We start from the raw sequence: 17,812 nt of genomic DNA, 5'->3' as shown, positions 1-17,812 counted from the left end.
GGCGAGGAATTAAAACACAGACCGTTCCACTAGAGAGTGCTGGAGCTCGACTTAGATCAGGCATTTAAAGGGGTTGTCTCATCATGGACAATGGGGGAGGTATCACTAGGATATGCCCCCATTGTCTTATAGGTGCTGGACCCGCACCTATATCGAGAATGGAGCCCCATAAGGTGGTGGCTGGAGGACTCCGGTCTGGCCAACACCAAGCCGGCTCCCCATAGAAGTGAATGGGAGCGTACCATGCATGCACGGACCCTGTTGCCATTCATTTCTATGGGGCCGATGGAAATGGCCGAGCCAGCACTCAGCTATTTTTGCCAGCCCCATGAAAAATTAATAGAGGGCGGCTGCGCATGTGCAGTGCGCCCTCCTTCACTAAAGGGGTTGTCTCATCATGGACAATGGGGGAGGTATCACTAGGATATGCCCCCATTGTCTTATAGGGGTGGGTCCCACCGCTGGGACCCGCACTTATAACGAGACCGGAGCCCCACAAGTGAAGGAGGGCACACTGCGCATGCGCAGCCGCCCTCTATTAATTTTTCATGGGGCTGGCGAAAATAGCTGTGAGCTGGCTCGGCCATTTCCGTCGGCCCCATAGAAATGAATGGCAACAGGGTCCGTGCATGCATGGTACGCTCCCATTCACTTCTATGGGGAGCTGGCTTGGTGTTGGCCGGACCGGAGTCCTCCAGCCACCACCTTATGGGGCTCCGTTCTCGATATAGGTGCGGGTCCAGCACCTATAAGACAATGGGGGCATATCCTAGCGATACCTCCTCCGTTGTCCATGATGAGACAACCCCTTTAATAGCGACTTTTAAAGTCTTTGGTCCTACTGATAACTGTACGATAAGTGGCGGCTGGCAGCCATATTACCGCGCCATTCATGGTGCATAAAACCAGAACTGTTAATATTGTCCGTAATGTTGAGGAAGGCAATTCGGCATAGTACCCTGTATTAAGTGCTTTCGTCATAATTGCAGCAAGTCTCTGATACGTACACAACGCCCTCGTTTCGGCAACAGACCCTGTCGCCAGCTCCACAGCGGGGAGCCCTGCCTGCCGCCTGCGCACCTCACCTTTGGTTATCAGACTAACATACACAATATATACTTCGGTTATAAATCTCTCAGTAGGGAGTTGTTCCGTCCCACTCTACCAGGTACTGGACTTTGCCCTCTGGGGTGATTCTCCGCGCCAGAACCTGGTACTTCTCTCCACATGCCAACCTGCCTGCAGCGCCAAAGAAATTGCTGATGGAGGTTTTAAGGTGCGGCAGTGACACATCATCCTCGCTGATGCTTTCGTAAGTGTGGCCATCCATGCCGTTGTCTTGGAAATCGGATGCCCTGGCATATCCTATCAGTTCGCTGGCGCAGCTGTGCGGTTGGTCGGAATGGTTCACTGCCTGCCTCTTTGACTCAAAGGAGGAGTACATCTTGGAAGTCAACTTTCTCTTCCTGCTTCCGACATGGCCCCTATAACAGAGATAGAAGAATATGAAGCTTCATCATTATGCAATTAGATTTTAGCATTTTATATCCTTACATTTTTAAGATTTCTGCTTGCTGTCAGTGAATGGAAAGACCAACACGTGAAATCCTATATGAGTTAACACATGTCAGCAGCACTAATCTCTCCCCTGTCCAGACAGCCACAAACCTTCAGCTGTGAGAAGTATTTTAGGGCTTTTGGATGTTACCCACATGGCCCAATGCCCTCTACACACAGGGTCTTCTCCCAAATGAAATCACTCCGCACAGCGGCACTTACTGCGACTCGTAGGACAGGCTGGTAGATGCAGAGCCGGATGTGCTGGCTGTGTCATTGGAGTCCAGATCCGAAGTGAAATTCTGTCCAGAACTAGCACTAAAATCAGTAACACAATACATTACAGGGAGGAGGATGTAGGATGCCAGCACAGCGCTATCTGTGACTGCAGCTCTGGATGTGACAGGAGTATAAGAATAATATATACGGAGGGCCCTCTGATATCTGGCTGCAGAAGGAGAGAGGTATTACGAATATCCTTTTTATTATAAATTCATTGTAATACCTCTTTTCTGCAGCAGCCAGATATCGGAGTGCCCTCCTTATATATTATTATTCTGTAATCCAGAATCAGTCGGCATCGGACAGAGCACCTAATCTGTGAGGGGGAGCCACTGAAAATATAGAATAATCTTAAACTGCATAAGCTGGGCCTCAGTGTGCACTGGGACTTACACGAGACCACAGGCTGCCCCTTGTCACCAGTCACACAGGGACACCAGAAATCATCAATACCTTGCAGATTATTTTCTCCAAACCTGTTAGGAAGTCCCTGAATTTACCTCTTCAGGCTCTGGATCTCGTCCAGCGTAAAATCAAAGATGCTCGCCAGGTGGTGATTGGTGCTCCAGGCGGAAGTGAAGTCGCTCTGTAATGGCAGGAGGGGAAGGACTCATCATAAAGGAATGGTGGCCGATGAGATTATGGAGGTGACATGACATGTACAGCGATAAAATGACGATGATGATATCAAGGTGGTAATAACGATGCTGAGGGTAATAAAGATCAAGTTAACGTATTCTGTATCTGGAGCTAGTTACTGACACTGGGAATGGCGTCCTCCAGGAGGAACTGGGACGGCTTCCTGCAGATGGCGCTCCTCTTCTGGCGCTCGCGAGGCAGGAGGCTGCAACAGACAAGACATCGGACGGGTAAAAAAACTAAACCATATGGATCCCAACTACTCCGATCTATGCTGGGAAAATTGTGGAACCTATCTACATCTATGGTGGACATGTCCAAAAATTCTGACTTTATGGAAAATGGTATTTGGAAAGCTAAACAGAATGCTACATCCAAATATCCAACCATCTCCAGACTTTGCCTTATGTTTCCCACAACATACTACAACAGTGGGATCCCATATAATACTGGCCGCAAGAAGCCTCAGAGCCCAGAACTCCCCAGCGTCACACAAGTACGGACATCGGTCTCACACGCACACAGTTAAATATGCATCATAGCCACTATCCTTGAGTAAAATAAAAAAATATTGGTCTCTATACAACGACCTAAACAGCAAACCAAACTGAATCGCTCTCTAATTATAGATAATGTTAACATTAGTTTTAAAACTTATTTACCTGTTCTATCTATATTATAAAAAATATAATAACTAATCCTTCTATAGACAAAACACACACAGTCAGGTCCATAAATATTGGGACAAGGACACAATGTAACATTCCTGGCTCTATACTCCACCACAATGGATGCGAGATGAAGCGGACAAGATGTGCTTTACCCGCAGACTGTCAGCCCTACCCGCAGACTGTCAGCCCTACCCGCAGACTGTCAGCCCTACCCGCAGACTGTCAGCCCTACCCGCAGACTGTCAGCCCTACCCGCAGACTGTCAGCCCTACCCGCAGACTGTCAGCCCTACCCGCAGACTGTCAGCCTTACCCGCAGACTGTCAGCCTTACCCGCAGACTGTCAGCCTTACCCGCAGACTGTCAGCCTTACCCGCAGACTGTCAGCCTTACCCGCAGACTGTCAGCCCTACCCGCAGACTGTCAGCCCTACCCGCAGACTGTCAGCCCTACCCGCAGACTGTCAGCCCTACCCGCAGACTGTCAGCCCTACCCGCAGACTGTCAGCCCTACCCGCAGACTGTCAGCCCTACCCGCAGACTGTCAGCCCTACCCGCAGACTGTCAGCCCTACCCGCAGACTGTCAGCCCTACCCGCAGACTGTCAGCCCTACCCGCAGACTGTCAGCCCTACCCGCAGACTGTCAGCTTTACCCGCAGACTGTCAGCTTTCCCTGCAGACTGTCAGCTCTACCTGCAGACTGTCAGCTGTACCCATAGACTGTCGGCTTTACCTGCAGACTGTCGGCTCTACCCGCAGACTGTCAGCTGTAATCTGGGGGGATTTACATCCAGATCAGGTGACCGGTGCAGGAATTACAGCAGTTGCATCTGTGCCTCCCACTTGTTAAGGGACCAGAAGTAATGGGACAGAATAATAATCATAAATCAAACTTTCCCTTTTTAATACTTGGTTACAAATCCTTTGCAGTCAGTTACAGCCTGAAGTCTGGAACGCATAGACATCACCAGACGCTGGTCTCATCCCTGGTGATGCTCTGCCCGGCCTCTACTGCCACTGTCTTCAGCTCCTGCTTGTTCTTGGGGCATTTTCCCTTCAGTTTTGTCTTCAGCAAGTGAAATGCTCAATCGGATCCAGGTCCGGGGATTGACTCGGCCATTGCAGAACATTCCACTGCTTTCCCTTAAACTCTTTGGTTGCTTTTGCAGGATGCTTTGGGTCATTGTCCATCTGCCCTGTGAAGCGCCGTCCAATGAGTTCTGAAGCATTTGGCTGAATAGGAGCAGATAATATTGCCCGAAACACTTCAGAATTCATCCTGCTGCTTCTGTCAGCAGTGACATCATCAATAAATACAGGAGAAGCAGTTCCATTGGCATCATACATGCCCACGCCATGACACTGCCACCACCATGCTTCACTGAGGAGGTGGTATGCTTAGGACCATGAGAAGCTCCTTTCCTTCTCCTTACTCTTCTCTTCCCATCGCTCTGGTACAAGTTGATCTCGGTCTCATCTGTCCATAGGATGTTGTTCCAGAACTGTGAAGGCTTTTTTAGATGTCGTTTGGCAAACTCTAATCTGGCCTTCCTGTTTGAGGCCACCAATGGTTTCCATCTTGTGGTGAACCCTCTGTATTCACTCTGGTGAAGTCTTCTCCTGATGGCTGACTCTGACACACATACACCTACCTCCTGGAGAGAGTGCTCTTGATCCAGCCAACTGTTGTGAAGGGCGTTTTCTTCACCAGGGAAAGAATTCTTCGCTCATCCACCACAGTTGTTTTCCGTGGTCTTCCGGGTCTTTTGGTGTTGCTGAGCTCACCGCTGCGTTCCTTCTTTATAAGAATGTTCCAAACAGTTGTTTTGGCCAGGCCTGATGTTTTTGCTATCTCTCTGATGGGTTTGTGGTGTTTTTCAGCCTAATGACGCCTTCACTGATGGTGACCGCTCTTTGGATCTCATCTTGAGTTGACAGCAACAGATACCAAATGCAGATAGCAGACTGGAAATGACCTCTGGACCTTGTAACTGCTCATTGTAATTGGGATAATGAGGGAATAACACACAGCGGCCATGGGACAGCCGAGAAGACAATTGTCCCATTACTTCTGGTCCCTTAACAAGTGGGAGGCACAGATGCAAACTGCTGTAATTCCTGCACCGTTCACCTGATCTGGATGTAAATCCCTCAGATTACAGCCGACAGTCTGCGGGTAAGGCCGACAGTCTGCGGGTAAGGCCGACAGTCTGCGGGTAAGGCCGACAGTCTGCGGGTAAGGCCGACAGTCTGCGGGTAAGGCCGACAGTCTGCGGGTAAGGCCGACAGTCTGCGGGTAAGGCCGACAGTCTGCGGGTAAGGCCGACAGTCTGCGGGTAAGGCCGACAGTCTGCGGGTAAGGCCGACAGTCTGCGGGTAAGGCACATCTTGTTTGTTTTATCTCGAATCCAGTGTGGTGGTGTATAGAGCCAAAAATGTTACAATTGTGTCCATGTCCCAATATTTATGGACCTGACTGTACATGTGTGTATGGGATATACGTATATACACAAATCTTTAAAAATATAGAAGATGCATATTGTATTTGAATATATATATATATATATATGGTATTGCAAATGTATGTATGTGTACAGTATATATGCGTGTGTATATACATTTGATATGTGAATAGAAGTATGATCACGACAACATATCCTGTATATATAGGCATGAACGCATACATATATATATATAATTCTATAGATGCGTGTGAGTAGCTGTAGACACACACACACTCAAAATGCTCCACAGTGATGATAATGAAGGTTTAAGTACATGTTTATTTTACATTTCTCTGTATATCTCACTAACATCGCGACATGTCCAACCCCTTTTATTATCTATTCAAATTCATAAACTAACAAACCACATGAATGAAAATAACTAACTTTAAAACGTATCAAAAACCAATAAAAATTACTGTGGGAAATAAAAAAAGAGGCCATCAGAAGAAGCAATGATGACATCACGGGTAGTGGGCGGAGCTATGTCTTACACGTGAAGCAGTAATACCTGTTCTTGTACTTGCTCTGTCCCTTCTTCTTGGCGTCCCCCACAGACCTGTTCTCCGTCTGGCCCAGCAGCTTGTCTGGTAGGAGCTTACTGGGGGGACTCGGGGGGACCCGGATACGTAAGCGGAAGATGCATTTTTTTCTCTTTATTTCTTTGCCACAAAGAAACCTTAAATATAATTAGAGAACGTGGGGAGCAGAGTTTAGACAGCGAAGTCCTGCAATTTGACCTTCAGCTGGGAGGTGCCGGCTGCAGACCCAAGTCACCCGGGGCTGGAATTACTTTCCCTGACCTCTAAAGCAAGAAGCAAAGAGACTTAAAGGGGTTCTCTGCAAATTCAGAAAATGAAAATCCTTACGTATTACTTTATTATAAATCTATTCCCAAATATGCTTCATTAGTTATAACGGCTCACTTTGTCCCAGGAGCAATCATTAGGAGAAATAAAATGGCCGCCGTCCTATTACTGCACACAGGAGGACTTCAGAACACTGAGCTGAAGAGCTGCCTCATCCTGCTCTCAGCCGTCAGGGATGATGATCATACAGATGATAAGATCTCCAGCTGAATCTCTGTAGGAATGGAGTTCATGAGGAGACATGACGTACAGAGGGGGTGGAGGTAATGAGCAGCAGCTCTTGTATGCAGTCTCCATCACCAGTCTGTCCTGTCCGTCCTCATGGACTCCTTTCCTACAGAGATTCAGCTGCAGATCTTATCATCTGTATTCAGGATCATCATCCCTGACAGCAGAGAGCAGGATGAGGCAGCTCTTTAGCTCAGTGTTCTGAAGTCCTCCTGTGTGATTAGGACAGGTTCTGTGTGCACTAATAGGAGGGCAGACATTTTATTTCTCCTAATAAATGCTCCACAGATAAGACGGGTCATGAAAGGTATTAGGGAATATATTTATAATAAAGTAATATGTTACTATTTTCATTTTCTTAATTCCCGGAGACCCCCTTTAAGGATTTCAGCATATTCATCATCCACACAAGAGGGGAGCACAGATGCCGGCAGGGATCTCCAGCCCACACTGCGCATTACATGCAGAACATACAAACCCTAAATAGATGAGATTTTCTGAATCTTCTGTACATGGGGCTGACCTTTCTGCACAGAACCGGACCTGCCATGCGGACATTAAGTGCAGACGTCACCCCTTATAAGCACAGGGCGAGATCTGGGCCAAATCCCTCAAGTAACACATGTGGATTTTGGTGCAGATTTAGCATGGACAGACTGCACCACTGTGAGCATGCCCCCTTATAAAGACACTTACCTGCTTTTGTAGCTGTTTAAAGATTCCAGAAGATGCTGCCCTCGCTCCTCCACCGGGGTGACTGACAGCTAAGGAGGAATGGCCGACAGGTCAGAAGCAGGTTATTACAACTGTACTGAGATGAGCGTATACTTGTGTCCGCACCTGCTCTGCAAAATGCGGACCTATTCATTTCAATGGGGCCGAAATAGGTGTGGACGGCACAGCACGTACTGTCCGCATCCGTGCCTCCATTCTGTGCAAAACAGATAGAACATGCCCTAGTCTTGCCCGCAATTGCAGAGAAGAATAGACATGTCTATCATAGAGCTGGAGGTTCTGCTCCACAAAATGCGGAACGCACACGGCCACGATCCTTGTTCTGCAGACCACAAAAATGAATATGGTCGTCTGAATGAGCCCTAAAAGCCAGAGACATGGAAGGCTAGCATCCTGCTCCGGGCTCAGGTCTGTAATGCAGGATGTCATCACTAGGTGGCAGCAGAGTATTGGCGTACAGAGAGCAGGAACTAATGTGCAGTATTTGACAGCACAGCGGGGGAGGACTGGCCATAGGCCCTACAGGGAAATCTCCCGGTGGGCTGATGCCCGAGGGCCCCCCGAGCCCGTGGTACGCAACCATCTGATGTGCTCATTAATGCTAGGAGCAGCAGGTACTATGCACGTGGCCAGCAGCCAACTGCATCACCCTCGTCAGTATGGGCATAGGGCAGGATTTTATACTGCACTGTGGTATTTGGTTTTACTGGGGCGGGATTTCGTGCTGCTCTATGGTATTGCTGGCCCCGCCTCCTTGTGTTTGCCCCGCCTCCTTGTTTTGCTCCACCTTCAGACAATTTGGACTTTCCTACAACATTGGGGCCACTTTAAGCTCCCAGTCCGCTCCTGCACAACAGGATTAGATACACGGCTCAGCAGGCAGTATCACACAGGGTAGGATTAGATACACAGCTCAGCAGGCAGTATCACACAGGGTAGGATTAGATACACGGCTCAGCAGACAGTATCACACAGGGTAGGATTAGATACACAGCTCAGCAGACAGTATCACACAGGATGGGATTAGATACACAGCTCAGCAGGCAGTATCACACAGGATAGGATTAGATACACAGCTCAGCAGACAGTATCACACAGGATAGGATTAGATACACAGCTCAGCAGACAGTATCACACAGGGCAGGATTAGATACACGGCTCAGCAGGCAGTATCACACAGGATAGGATTAGATACACAGCTCAACAGACAGTATCACACAGGATAGGATTAGATACACAGCTCAGCAGGCAGTATCACACAGGATAGGATTAGATACACAGCTCAGCAGACAGTATCACACAGAATAGGATTAGATACATTGGCTCAGCAGACGGTATCACACAGGATAGGATTAGATACACAGCTCAGCAGGCAGTATCACACAGGATAGGATTAGATACACAGCTCAGCAGACAGTATCACACAGGACAGGATTAGATACACAGCTCAGCAGACAGTATCACACAGAATAGGATTAGATACATTGGCTCAGCAGACAGTATCACACAGGACAGGATTAGATACACAGCTCTGCAGACAGTATCACACAGGACAGGATTAGATACACAGCTCAGCAGGCAGTATCACACAGGATAGGATTAGATACACAGCTCAGCAGACAGTATCACACAGGGCAGGATTAGATACACGGCTCAGCAGGCAGTATCAAACAGGATAGGATTAGATACACAGCTCAGCAGGCAGTATCACACAGGATAGGATTAGATACACAGCTCAGCAGACAGTATCACACAGGGCAGGATTAGATACACAGCTCAGCAGACAGTATCACACAGGATAGGATTAGATACACAGCTCAGCAGACAGTATCACACAGGGCAGGATTAGATACACGGCTCAGCAGGCAGTATCACACAGGATAGGATTAGATACACGGCTCAGCAGGCAGTATCACACAGGATAGGATTAGATGCACAGCTCAGCAGACAGTATCACACAGGATAGGATTAGATACACAGCTCAGCAGGCAGTATCACACAGGATAGGATTAGATACACAGCTCAGCAGGCAGTATCACACAGGGTAGGATTAGATACACAGCTCAGCAGACTGTATCACACAGGATAGGATTAGATACACAGCTCAGCAGCCAGTATCACACAGGGTAGGATTAGATACACAGCTCAGCAGACTGTATCACACAGGATAGGATTAGATACACAGCTCAGCAGACAGTAAAGAGATTTTATAATGTGACTGTTGCATAACCCCTCAAAAAACAAAAACAAAACAAGACATCCCATTTCCAAGCTATTCCGGAGATTCCCTCGGTCAGTAAACCATGCAGTGCTAGCAGTGGATGGAGCAGTCAGTAAACCATGCAGTGCTCGCAGTGGATGGAGCCGTCAGTAAACCATGCAGTGCTCGCAGTGGATGGAGCCGTCAGTAAACCATGCAGTGCTCGCAGTGGATGGAGCCGTCAGTAAACCATGCAGTGCTAGCAGTGGATGGAGCCGTCAGTAAACCATGCAGTGCTCGCAGTGGATGGAGCCGTCAGTAAACCATGCAGTGCTCGCAGTGGATGGAGCCGTCAGTAAACCATGCAGTGCTCGCAGTGGATGGAGCCGTCAGTAAACCATGCAGTGCTCGCAGTGGATGGAGCCGTCAGTAAACCATGCAGTGCTCGCAGTGGATGGAGCCGTCAGTAAACCATGCAGTGCTCGCAGTGGATGGAGCCGTCAGTAAACCATGCAGTGCTCGCAGTGGATGGAGCCGTCAGTAAACCATGCAGTGCTAGCAGTGGATGGAGTCGTCAGTAAACCATGCAGTGCTAGCAGTGGATGGAGCCGTCAGTAAACCATGCAGTGCTCGCAGTGGATGGAGCCGTCAGTAAACCATGCAGTGCTCGCAGTGGATGGAGCCGTCAGTAAACCATGCAGTGCTCGCAGTGGATGGAGCCGTCAGTAAACCATGCAGTGCTCGCAGTGGATGAAGCCGTCAGTAAACCATGCAGTGCTCGCAGTGGATGGAGCCGTCAGTAAATCATGCAGTGCTCGCAGTGGATGGAGCCGTCAGTAAACCATGCAGTGCTCGCAGTGGATGGAGCCGTCAGTAAACCATGCAGTGCTCGCAGTGGATGGAGCCGTCAGTAAACCATGCAGTGCTCGCAGTGGATGGAGTCACAGTGGGTGAGCTGCGCCCCCTCTTCCCATCATCCACCTCACTCCCACTTCCCAGAACTTGCAGGATATGATGGCGGAGCTGCGCTCCAGCAGATGTGACTCTGACCTTCCCATTCAGCGATGCCCCAGAGGTTGTGCTGCCTGCTTCTCCCGCTGGCAGGCCCCCCATACACTTCGCGCCCGGTCACTGGGCAGTGACATACTTTTCCACATGTGATTTCAGATGCCCGTTTCTACTATATGCACAACGCATTTTGAGTCATCACCTCCTCATAGGGCATTGACTGTCATGGAGCCACAGGGCAGACGCAATCAGTTCTCCTTCCGCAGTAAGTCGTGTAAACTATGGGCACAGTCGCCCTGTGAAGGCCCCTCATTCTTTTCATGCATCGCCCCTGTACTCGCCACATTTACCTTCCCGAGCTGCAGGCGCTCCCAGTTGTCACTGACAAAAGTCAGGATCTCCTCAAAATCAAAGTATTTCTTCTTACTGAGGACCCCCAGGTTGTACAGCGCGAGGTGAACGACGTCCACCCTGAAAAGAAACCCGCAACCAATCAGAAGCGTTCAACCTCCACACAGCGCAATCTGCAGCAGTGAAAACGGCACAAATTGCATCAAATTAAAAACCAAAATGGCATGTGTCGCACGGGCGTTTTTTGGGTCATCCTTGCCATTTCAGAGTGACAGGGGTGTGGTGGGGGCCAGATCAGGGCCGGGACCTCGACTCTGACACGTTTACGATTTTTTACACCCAGAAACAGGCCTAAAAGAGGAGTAAAAAGTACTCCAGTCAGGGGTCTATTAGTCATGGGACCGCCAGTCAGGGGCCACGAGTCAGATACTGCCAGTCAGGGGCCACGAGTCAGGGAGTGGCAGACAGGGGCCACGAGTCAGGGAGTGGCAGACAGGGGCCACGAGTCAGGGAGTGGCAGACAGGGAGTGGCAGACAGGGGCCACGAGTCAGATACTGTCAGTCAGGGAGAGGCAGACGGGGGCCACGAGTCAGATACTGTCAGTCAGGGAGTGGCAGACAGGGGCCACAAGTCAGATACTGTCAGTCAGGGAGTGGCAGACAGGGGCCACAAGTCAGGGACTGTCAGTCAGGGAGTGGCAGACAGGGGCCACAAGTCAGATACTGTCAGTCAGGGAGTGGCAGACGGGGGCCACGAGTCAGGGACTGTCAGTCAGGGGCCACGAGTCAGGGACTGTCAGTCAGGGAATGGCAGACAGGGGCCACGAGTCAGGGACTGTCAGTCAGGGGCCACGAGTCAGGGACTGTCAGTCAGGGAATGGCAGACAGGGGCCACGAGTCAGGGACTGTCAGTCAGGGAGTGGCAGACAGGGGCCACGAGTCAGGGACTGTCAGTCAGGGAGTGGCAGACAGGGGCCACGAGTCAGATACTGTCAGTCAGGGAATGGCAGACAGGGGCCACGAGTCAGGGACTGTCAGTCAGGGGCCACGAGTCAGGGACTGTCAGTCAGGGAGTGGCAGACAGGGGCCACGAGTCAGGGACTGTCAGTCAGGGAATGGCAGACAGGGGCCACGAGTCAGATACTGTCAGTCAGGGAGTGGCAGACAGGGGCCACGAGTCAGGGACTGTCAGTCAGGGAGTGGCAGACAGGGGCCACGAGTCAGGGACTGTCAGTCAGGGAATGGCAGACAGGGGCCACGAGTCAGATACTGTCAGTCAGGGAGTGGCAGACAGGGGCCACGAGTCAGATACTGTCAGTCAGGGAGTGGCAGACAGGGGCCACGAGTCAGATACTGTCAGTCAGGGGCTGGAGTAGTTTTTAATCCATGGCACGGACAGCCAGCTGTGCACCTAATCCATGACAAGACCTGGGCCTCATCATAAATTTGGCGCTCTCTCGCCAGCACAGGGGGGAAGACCAGCGTAAGAAGCCAGTCTTAGTAAATGACCCCCAATGTGTTTGGCGTTAGGCTTTTCTGTAAACCTCAAACATCTAATTAATTTGGCACGCGCCACGAAGTCCACTATTCTGGTGTAATTTGTGACAGGATTCTGGCGCGCTGAACTCTTACCATCGCAGCGGGAGCCGCTTGATGAACTCCACCCCATGGTTGCAGACCGAGCAAAAAAATATGAAAAACCTGCCAGGAAACGAAGGGTTAATTATGCAGTATGGAATCATCTAGCAATTGCCAGTCCCTGCTGCTGGGAGGTCTGTGGGTCCCCCTCTACAGCTAGTGTGGGGCGCCCCGCAGTATTTATTATGGACGCATGCTGCTCAGGAGAAATAATGAGAATTCTGCTTAGTTTCTTATCCCTACCCTGTATGTAGTACAGCGAGCCTGGGGGCGGCCATGTTTCTGAAAGGGTTAATACAGGGAATGCCTTAGCTGGTAGCACAGGGCGGGCCCCATGTGCTGTGAGAGGCCCCGTCTCAGGAATGTGTAAGAATGTACAGAATCCATTCCCTACGTATCCACGCAGGAAGGAGACGGGGCCCCTCACAGTGCTGTAAGACGGGAGCCGATCGGTGCCATTGCATGTTCTGACGTCACAACTCTGCGCTAAATTGTGGTATAACTATAAATACATATATATACCCGCTGGAAATGCCCCTCATGCCATGTCACTGACCAGCCAGAACGAGGGCAGCTTATTTCCTCACAACTAGCGCAGGTGATAAGCTGCCTGGCAGAGACCAGCGTTCACAGCCGAGAGCCTCCCGAAATAAACGCAGGAGAACTGGGGGAGGGAGACAAAGATGGCTGACTCTACCTGTCTCCAAACAACATGGCCTCATTCAGGCACTGGATACAAGCCTCGTGGAACCACTGCCGACACCGGTAACACTGGATCATCTTCAGGTACCACCTGCGACAAGAAGACCAGAGACAGATGTCAGTGTACCCGGCTCACAAAAGCTCCTATGCCAGGCACAGGTCACATTATGGCATTGGGAGTTTCTGATGATAATCCAGCTTTCCCGCACTCCTGAGTGACAAATCCGCCATACTGCCAGACAGGGCTAGGCCCGTTTGCCATTCAGAAGCCATGGTAAGCTTTACTAGAACCATGGGGCAGCACTGTGACTTCAGGGGGACGGGATGTGGAATTTTACAATGCGCTTTAAGGCATGGTTATAACAGTAGTTCTAGAAGGAGCAAGCAGGACGTGGCCCTTTCCCTTACTCTCCGGGGCCCCCACAGTAACAGTAACACTGCTGCTGGTTGGTTCTGTGCGCAGAGTCCCAGTCCAGATCCTCAGGACAGTAGGTCAGGAACATCTTCACCGCCTGCAGGGTCTTTGCAATAGGACCTTTCTTCAATGCGCCTCCTTTCTGCAAAACAGAAAAAGTTTAATATTAGCAACGATTCACTTCTGAGGTCAGCACCAAAACCGGAACAGGCATAAAAGAGGTGCAAAAACTACTCCAGTCAGGGGGCTAGCAGTCGGGGGGCTAGCAGTCAGGGGGCTAGCAGTCAGGGGGCTAGCAGTCAGGGGGCTAGCAGTCAGGACCTCTCAGTCAGGGGGCTAGCAGTCAGGACCTCTCAGTCAGGGGGCTAGCAGTCAGGACCTCTCAGTCAGGGGGCTGGCAGTCAGGACCTCTCAGTCAGGGGGCTGGCAGTCAGGACCTCTCAGTCAGGGGGCTAGCAGTCAGGACCTCTCAGTCAGGGGGCTAGCAGTCAGGGGGCTAGCAGTCAGGGGGCTAGCAGTCGGGGGGCTAGCAGTCAGGGGGCTAGCAGTCAGGGGGCTAGCAGTCAGGGGGCTAGCAGTCGGGGGGCTAGCAGTCAGGGGCTAGCAGTCAGGGGGCTAGCAGTCGGGGGGCTAGCAGTCGGGGGGCTAGCAGTCAGGACCTCTCAGTCAGGGGGCTGGCAGTCAGGACCTCTCAGTCAGGGGGCTGGCAGTCAGGACCTCTCAGTCAGGGGGCTGGCAGTCAGGACCTCTCAGTCAGGGGGCTGGCAGTCAGGACCTCTCAGTCAGGGGGCTGGCAGTCAGGACCTCTCAGTCAGGGGGCTGGCAGTCAGGACCTCTCAGTCAGGGGGCTGGCAGTCAGGACCTCTCAGTCAGGGGGCTGGCAGTCAGGACCTCTCAGTCAGGGGGCTGGCAGTCAGGACCTCTCAGTCAGGGGGCTGGCAGTCAGGACCTCTCAGTCAGGGGGCTGGCAGTCAGGACCTCTCAGTCAGGGGGCTGGCAGTCAGGACCTCTCAGTCAGGGGGCTGGCAGTCAGGACCTCTCAGTCAGGGGCTGCAGTCAGGACCTCTCAGTCAGGGGGCTGGCAGTCAGGACCTCTCAGTCAGGGGGCTGGCAGTCAGGACCTCTCAGTCAGGGGGCTGGCAGTCAGGACCTCTCAGTCAGGGGGCTGGCAGTCAGGACCTCTCAGTCAGGGGGCTGGCAGTCAGGACCTCTCAGTCAGGGGGCTAGCAGTCAGGACCTCTCAGTCAGGGGGCTAGCAGTCAGGATCTGTCAGTCAGGGGGCTGGCAGTCAGGACCTCTCAGTCAGGGGCTAGCAGTCAGGACCTCTCAGTCAGGGGGCTAGCAGTCAGGACCTCTCAGTCAGGGGGCTAGCAGTCAGGACCTCTCAGTCAGGGGGCTGGCAGTCAGGACCTCTCAGTCAGGGGGCTAGCAGTCAGGACCTCTCAGTCAGGGGGCTGGCAGTCAGGACCTCTCAGTCAGGGGCTGGCAGTCAGGACCTCTCAGTCAGGGGGCTGGCAGTCAGGACCTCTCAGTCAGGGGGCTGGCAGTCAGGACCTCTCAGTCAGGGGGCTGGCAGTCAGGACCTCTCAGTCAGGGGGCTAGCAGTCAGAACCTCTCAGTCAGAAGGCTAGCAGTCAGGGGGCTAGCAGTCAGGGGGCTAGCAGTCAGGGGGCTGGCAGTCAGGGGGCTAGCAGTCAGGGGGCTAGCAGTCAGAACCTCTCAGTCAGAAGGCTAGCAGTCAGGGGGCTAGCAGTCAGGGGGCTAGCAGTCAGGACCTGGTGTCGTTTTTACTCCAGGTGCATGCACTGCCAGGCCTGATTCTCATCATATATTAGGTGCAATCTCTTTCAGCGCAGGGGGGAAACAAAGACCGACATAAAACCCAGTCTTTGTAAATGCCCCCTATGTGAGCTACAACATGGAGTTCACATACTGCAGCGCCCGTGCAGGCCTCCAACTCAAGCTGTGACCAGTTTCTGAATGGTGGCACAATCATTTGATTTCTTTTAGCATTTCCATAGTGACAAATGGCGCTGGTATCATGGACGGGAGCGAGACATGAGGAAGGATTTTTTTTTTTTTTTTAGAGCCTGACGCCAAAAAGTGACATACTAGCGAAATTTTTCTCCAGCTGAGGGTTTGTTACAATGTCTCTTTGTAAATAATCCTCTGTAAGCTAACCACAACAGCAACACACATTTTTCTCCTGTCCTAATAGTTTGATGCAATGTGTTAGTGAAAATGCTTCAGGCCTTGAAGTCTGACACCACCAAAGGGCGCCCCACCCCAATGTGCAATATCTTCCTACCAGCCTGCATGCCCCATGCTGCTTCCTAGTGGTCTCTCTTGGTCCTGCGTCTGCCTGGGCAGTCAGCTGTTGTTGGCTGGATCATGTCTTGCCAGTCACTTGGATATTGACTGAAGCCTTGTAAATTAATGGGGTTGCATCGTTTGCAGCACACACGCCCCTGGCGCTGCTATTACATTGATGACAGCATGCCAAGGCTTCCCAGATCAGGAATGAGTGGAATGGAAGGCGATTTGCTCAGTGACCTCACAGCGGCCAAATCCTCTTTTTCCAGCGCCACTGGTGGAGAGGACAGTGTGCCCCTGTGAATCACTTTATGATCTTATTTATCTGAGACAGCGCCTGGCAGACAACCGACGACATGCAGCAGCTGGCGCAGCCAGACCATCACCTTCCTGCCAATAACGGGTCTTGACCGCCACATATTTGAGCCATGATGATAACGGTTGCCTCAGGACTGTGGTCAGGCCCATTGCTGATGATTAATATATCATGGAGACGACGTGCTGGAGGAGGTCTAGGGCCGCTGGATTCATACCTCAAACATCTTTACTAAAGAGTAAGGCATGAATGACAAATCGGATTATTCCTTTTTAGTTTTTAATTTCTTTATTTCTAAAATTTCTTTACAAACTTCAGCCCGCCATCATCTTTTTATCTAGTTGTTAAAAATTCCATTAAGGTATGTCATATTCAGAAATAGCTGGATAATGACCACTAAGGCGGCCATTAGTATTCCCCATAAGGGCTGTCATCCAGCAGCAAATATTATATCCTCTATATCTGTATCACTGGGATCATAAAAAAGCTGGGGGGATAACCAATACGGTAGCCATTAGAGCTCCCAGAAGGGATGTCACCCAGCTTTCCTAGAGTTCTGCCCAATTACGCAGTCTTTATAAGTGCAGACACAATTACCATTCGTGAGCTTTGGGATGCTGGATGACAGCCATTATGGTCAGCAGCACCGCTCGTCAGGGTCTCTTCACACGCTGTGGAAGGCAATGTGCGAAGGCACTCTCCCTAGTTATGCAGGTTTGTGAAGTGGTGGCTATGTCATCTGAATGTGGCCGGTCGGCTGGGGACAATTGTGTGCTCCTACCCTGACAGCCAGGACAAAGATACAGCGTCTGCAGAACCAGGGCTCCAGAATGCCGTTTTCTCCGCTCTCCACCGCCGGGATGTGACACTTCTGATGATATCCTAAAAACAGCAAAGGGGCAGGAGATGCAGTGAACACTGACCAAACCAGAGCGACTGTCTGCTACACACGTGACATCAATAGTTCCAGGTCATGCTATACGTTAGAGCTCATGCACGCAAACTTATTTTCTGTCCCATTCACTTCAATGCGTCTGGAAAAGATGTGGACAGCACCCCATGTGTTGTCCGTATGTCCATTCCGTGGCCCTATTCTTGTCCGCATTATGGAGGAGAGGATTGTGCATGAGCCCTAAGCGTGTCAGTCCTCCGGCACATAAAGACCACCACTGTATGATGAAAGGTTCTGCAATCAATGACTATTCAAGATACTCATCATCAATACATTAGAGTTATTTATGATACATGGTACAAAAGGACAGGATAGCGTTCTGCTGCGACGGTCTATCCGCTGGCACACTGTAACAGACCATATGTTCCTGACACAGAAATCCAGCTGCACCCCACTGCGATTATAGTGCACTACTCCTGTGACTACTGTGAAC

General features: G+C 50.9%; 1 protein-coding gene across 1 annotated transcript; it reads right to left on the bottom strand.

The window, feature by feature from the left end:
* Positions 1-792: 792 nt before the first annotated feature.
* Positions 793-17,307, bottom strand: LOC122946836 (PHD finger protein 19-like). The gene is made up of 11 exons (XM_044306690.1): positions 17,209-17,307; positions 13,792-13,940; positions 13,379-13,474; positions 12,676-12,744; positions 11,043-11,163; positions 7,446-7,513; positions 6,164-6,331; positions 2,602-2,683; positions 2,340-2,425; positions 1,780-1,875; positions 793-1,484 (listed from the first exon to the last, which is right to left on the bottom strand). Exons 2-11 carry the CDS (start codon positions 13,884-13,886, stop codon positions 1,136-1,138), a joined length of 1,230 nt encoding a protein of 409 aa, XP_044162625.1. The 5' UTR covers positions 13,887-13,940; positions 17,209-17,307; the 3' UTR covers positions 793-1,135.
* Positions 17,308-17,812: the final 505 nt, after the last annotated feature.

This window comes from Bufo gargarizans, chromosome 9 (genome assembly GCF_014858855.1).
Source record: "Bufo gargarizans isolate SCDJY-AF-19 chromosome 9, ASM1485885v1, whole genome shotgun sequence".
In the NCBI taxonomy this organism is placed as follows: domain Eukaryota; kingdom Metazoa; phylum Chordata; class Amphibia; order Anura; family Bufonidae; genus Bufo; species Bufo gargarizans.
This window is presented reverse-complemented; position numbering and strand designations above follow the sequence as displayed.